At 55.3% G+C, this 5,377-nt stretch overlaps 1 protein-coding gene across 3 annotated transcripts in view; it reads right to left on the minus strand.

The window, feature by feature from the left end:
- Nucleotides 1-619: 619 nt before the first annotated feature.
- MTCL2 (microtubule crosslinking factor 2) overlaps nt 620-5,377 on the minus strand; it is a 92,817-nt gene continuing 88,059 nt past the window's right edge. For all 3 annotated transcript variants that reach the window (XM_032789297.2, XM_032789296.2, XM_032789295.2), the window contains 2 exons: nt 2,653-4,093; nt 620-1,524 (listed from right to left, as the gene is read on the minus strand). In XM_032789297.2, coding sequence (XP_032645188.1) covers nt 1,375-1,524; nt 2,653-4,093 — 1,591 coding nt within the window. In that variant the 3' untranslated portion in view covers nt 620-1,374. The remainder of the gene's footprint in view (nt 1,525-2,652; nt 4,094-5,377) is intronic.

Raw genomic sequence — 5,377 nt, forward strand, 5'->3', positions numbered from 1 at the left:
CTCCTGCACAGCCCCCTGGAGAAGGGAGAATGCACGCTGTACTTTCTACTAGCCTAGGCTCTGCAAGGCTGCTAGGTCCCCTCTCTACTGCAGTCTACCCACTCCCCATTGCATTTTCTCCTGTTCCCATCTGCCTTTTGGCTTTGCCTCCTGAGATCAGGCTTTCAGAGGCCAGGCGGCTGCACAGCTTCTGTGAGCCAGGATCCAGCTAGGCGAGCCAGAGACAAAGGGAGCCCCGCAGCCACTCAGCCAGCACGCTAGCTCAGTAAGCATTCCAAGGGGGCAGCTTGTTTCAGCCTCCTGCACTGGCCACTCTGGTGCTGGGGTGGGGAATTAAACATCGTTTGGGTGAGAAGGGCCTGAACGTGCCCTGTGCCTGCCCCCAGGATCCTCCCCTCGGCATCCTTCCAGCACAGCAGGCGAGCTGAGCACGGCAGCAGCTGATGCAACAGCAGGGCAATCCACCCTGGGCTGGGTGTGCACAAAGCCCCCAGCGGCAGGGGAGAGGGGCCGTATCAGTGAAGGGGCGTGCCAGTGCCACTAGAAGACAACATGACAAGGGAGGGGACACAGTGAAAGAGCCTCACACACATCAATCAGCTTTATACAGCATGCCCCCCAGGGTGCACCCCGGGCCCACAGCCCTGGCTGTGAAGTGCAGTGACAGTATGCCTGTGGCATTTCCTCTGAGCGCTGACCCAGCTGCTCTCTGCGCTCCTGCTGCTGATTCCTCTCCAGGGCGCTTGTCAGCAGCACTGCCCCAAGGAATCCCAGGCTCAGGACCTTGGTTTTGCCAGCTTTCTAGAGGCTACTGCAGGGTGGTGGTTCCCAGTTCCCACATCCCAGGGCAGGCAGGGTCCATCTCTTCATTCCCCCCACCTCCTACCGGCTGCCTGGGAACGGTCCGTCTCCCTGAAGTGCAGGTCTCTGAGGAGCCTGGAAGGGCTATGGAAATTGCACAGAGCTCCCCACCCCAGGCTCTGGGGACACCTTCCTCTCTCCTGGAATCATCCTTCCCTTGCAGGAGCAGTGAGGTTGGCAGGCTACTTCCTGGGGGTCAGGAGACACCCGCCCCGAGTAACTTCCCCTCCGTCCCTGGAACCAGGTCCAGGCATAATGCTGGAAGCCTCCGTTCCCAACTATCCTGCAGCATCTGCTTCTTAAGCGCCCCCATCAGCTGGGGAACAGTTAGGAGACAGATGTGCATGCGCCTGTGTCTCTGCGAGAGCGAGGGGCCCACTGAGACCCAGCACAGCTCTCTCGGGGCTGGCAGGTCACGCAGGCTGCGGTGGAGCTGGCACAGGCAGGAAGCGTGCTCTTTCGTCAGGACCGCAGAAAGCAGACACGGCTTAGCCCAGTCCCCGCTGCCCTCACTCACTCACTCAGAGGCCCTGCCTTCTCCTCCGCCCGGCTGGGGTCAGAGGGATGCAGCTTGCACTTGGAAGGGGAGTGCCGCACAGCTGAGCGGGAGGGCCGGGCGAAGCAGGAGGTGAGGGACTGGGAGCTGCAGTCGCATGCTGTGTCCTGCAAAGAGAAAGAGGAGGGGGAATTAGAGTATGGAAGCAGGGCTGCCCGGGAGGCGGGGGGAGGAAGAGGCAAGTGGGGCAATTTGCCCCAGGCCCTGCAGGGGCCCCAACAAGAATATAGTATTCTATAGTATTGTAACTTTTTTTAATGGAAAGGGCCCCCAAAACTGCTTTGCCCCAGGGCCCCTGAATCCTCTGGGCAGCCCTGGGGGCTCAAGGGAGCAGCAGCTGAGACCAGTCTGGTACCCACTTGAGGACAGATCTCCTTGGGCTAGGTGCAGTGCTAGCAGAGGGGACTACTCTTATCAGCCATATTGCAGCAACACCCAGCTGGGATAAGGGCCCCCTGGGGCTGCCACTGGGTAAGCCCAGAGGCAGAGTGCCTGTGCCGAGAGCCAGCTCTTTAGTGCATGAAGCCCTGACATGAGTGCAGGCTGAGGTCCCCCAGACAGCCAGTGTCTTGACCCAGCTCTGTGAATGAGGTTGTGTACCCAGCCCCGCTGTGGGGAGCAGTCTCTGCATGAGAGAAGCCAAGGGTTGAGTCAGTGGGGCCCCTCCAGGCTGCAGCACAAGCCTAGGCTGCTGCTGCCTGAGTGTGTCTAGCTGTCAGAGGCAGACAGTGCTACAGCCAACTCACCAACTGCTGCAGGAACAGGTCTGCTCTTCTCACCCTCCGGCCCCCAAGGTGGAGAGGGGCTGCACTACACTTCAGGCTGGGGAGGAAACTACCTCCTCTGGTGGGCGCAGAAGCTAAATACATTTGCTTTGTCAGCCAGCTCTGCCCTGAAGTCTGTGTCATTTGCTAGGGTAAAAACAAAGCTGCCAGGGGATGCTGGGAAGGCCAAAAGTATAACTGGGCTCAAAAAAGAATAAGACAAGTTCATGGAAGCTATGTCCATCAATAGCTATTAGCCAGGAGGGGCAAGGATGCAACCCCATGCTCTGGGTGTCCCTAACCTCCGACTGCCAGAAGCTGGGCCTGAATGACACGGGATGGATCACTTAATAAATTGCCCTGTTCTGTTCATTCCCTCTGAAGCATCTGGCACCGGCCATTGGCAGAGACAGGATACTGGGCTAGATGGACCATTGGTCTGACTCAGTCTGGTCATTCTTATGGTCTTACCTCATTGGCTGTCACAGATGTGATGTCCAGGTCCCTTGGGGTCCCATCTTTGCTCCCCTGGTTTGGGGAAGACACCTTGGGCTCCTCGCTGCTGCTTTGCTTCGGGAGTTTCTTGTTTAAGCTCCGGGAGACATTTTCAGATGGATGGCAGGTGGGCGGCTGGGAGTGATCCTGCTTTTTGGTGCTATCATCTCCCGGTGATTCTTTCTTCTCCGGGGCAGAAGTGGGGCTCTGAGCCCTCCCACACACGTTCCTGAAGAATTCTTGCACGATGCCATATTTCGGGGCTTCTGGCTTGGCTTTGGTCTCCGGACACCCTGGTTTCCAGATGGACTCTGTACTCCCAGAATGTTCCACAACATTGAACAAGCTGGACAGGCCATCGTTGATGTTACTGAGGACCGGGCTGTCTCTGGTTGTGGTCGACCTAGCCCAGGCTGACCCATTTTGCTTACTCTGATGAAGGTTCCACAGGCTTCTGTCCTTTGAATTGTCGAGCTTGGAGGAAGACCGTCTCTGGAGCTTCGGGGAGCCATACTTGGGAGAACAACAGGGCCGTTCGATCCTGGAGTGGACTTTGTCCAGAGACGAAGAAATTTGTTTGCTACGCACAGACATCAAGGAGGAGCTGCGTGGGGACCAGCTCTTGCTGTGGAGGTTTCCCCGGGGCGTGTCTGTCTGCAGGCCAATGCTCACCATCTGAATGGTCTGGGTCCCGATGGTTGTCAGTCCCGTGGTCTGACTGGAGGTGCTCTTCACCTTCCTCTCCAGTGAGCTGGAGCGGATGGCCTGCCGCACGCAGTTGGTGATCTCTTTCATGTCATCACTCATGTTGCCGGAAATCTCAAAATCGTGCAGGGAGGCTGGGAACCTGGGGCCAGAGGGCCCAGCCTTGTCAGCACTACGGCTGTCCAGCAGCTCGCGGTGCTGCTTGGAGAAGTTGCACAGCCACCTGCTGTACGTGTTCTCCGAGCGGTCGGATTCCTCCAGCTCTGTCGGCTTGGCCATTGTGAACAGGAAGCCTGGCTCAGTCATGATCTTCCCCTCCTTGTTGTGGATTAGCGGCGCCTCCAGTCTTCGCACCACCGGAGGGCTGTAATAGATGCGGATCCCCGTCTTGTCTGGCGCCGTGTAGCTCCTCTGCATTTGCTTCTGGGCCGGTTCCTGCCCAGAGAGTTTGCTTGCCCGGGAATAATCCCATGAGGAAATGTCCAGCTTCTCTTTTGCCAGGCTCTCAGGGGCAGGTTGCTCTGTAGTCACATATGTACAGTTTTTGGGGTGGACTCCTGCAGGGTCTGTTATGCCATTAGGCAGTAGCTGTGTGGCTGGGGACACCTTGCCTCGTCCGTGGTCAGCAATCACAGGGCTGGTTTTGCCTGGAAGGTAGGGAGAACAGTCGAGCAAGCTTTCAAACTCGGACATCGAGGAAACGGACTTCGTCCTAAGTGGAGAGAAGAGGGAAGTGGTCAAAACACACGTGGGAAAGACGAGTAAAGAACTCCAGTGATGGCGGCTCTTTGAGAGGCTGTGGATCCCACTTGTAAGTACACAAGTGCCCCATGCACGAGACTAGAGTGTTTGGAATAACAGTGTCTGTTGGGCCTGCGCTTGTTCCCCCTTCCTGCTCATGCTCAATACAAGGGCCCCCTGCGAGCCTCCCGCTGCACCCTTGCAAATTCAAAGCCCATGCTCCCGAGGGCTCCGAAAAGCGAAGTTGGGTCGGGATCCACGCTGACAATGACATCTCCAAGAACCGCAGTTCTTGCAGTGTAAGTACCCGTTCTTCCTTCTTCGAGTGTGTCAGCGGATCCCGCAGTAGGTGACTGGCAGTTTCCCCCCTGGGCCATGGGTGTGGGGAGTTTCAGCTGTATCACTCAAACAGGGATTGAATCGGAGACTCACAGCAAGGTAGGACTGGCAGGGAGCTTGTGGGGTTATTTAGTCCAGCCCCCCACACTGAGGCAGGACCAAGTAAAACCCAGACCACCCCTTGCAGGTGTTTGTCCAACCAGTTCTTAAAGACCTCCAGTGTGGGCATTCCAAAGCCTCCCTGGGAAGCCTGTTCCAATGCTTAGCTACCTTTACAGTGCTGATTACTTCTTGTCCTATCTTCTGTGGACATGGAGAACAATTGATCAGACCTCTCTATCACAGCCCTGAACATATCTGAAGACTGACTTACTCTTTTCTCAAGACTAAACATGGCCAGTTCTTTTAACCCTTCCACATAGGGCGGGTTTTTCTAAACCTTTTGTTTGTTTGTTTGTTTGCTCTCCTCTAGACTCTCTCCAATTTGTCCACATCATTCTTAAAGTGTATTTCCCAAAACTGGACACAGTACTGCAGCTGAGGCTTCACCAGTGCTGAGTAGACATCTCCCATGTCTCACATACCTCCTGTTAATACACCCCAGAATGATATTAGCCTTTTTTGCAACTGCATCATGTTGTCCAATATTCAATTTATGATCCATTATAACCCCAGATCCATTTCTGAAATCTGCTGAGCCAGTTATTCCTCATTTTGTATTTGTGCGTGTGATTTTTCCTTCCTAGGTGAAGTCCTTTGCACTTATCTTTACTGAAATTTCACCTTTTTAATGTTAGAATGGGTTCCTGTCTGCATCCTGTATCACTTGCCATACCGGTATTGCCCTGGCCTCTTCCTTTGTCATTCAGTGTTGAACGCATTCTACAACAATATGCATTACCTCACCTTTTGGGGG

The sequence above is a fragment of the Chelonoidis abingdonii genome, chromosome 14 (assembly GCF_003597395.2).
Source record: "Chelonoidis abingdonii isolate Lonesome George chromosome 14, CheloAbing_2.0, whole genome shotgun sequence".
Lineage (NCBI taxonomy): Eukaryota > Metazoa > Chordata > Testudines > Testudinidae > Chelonoidis > Chelonoidis abingdonii.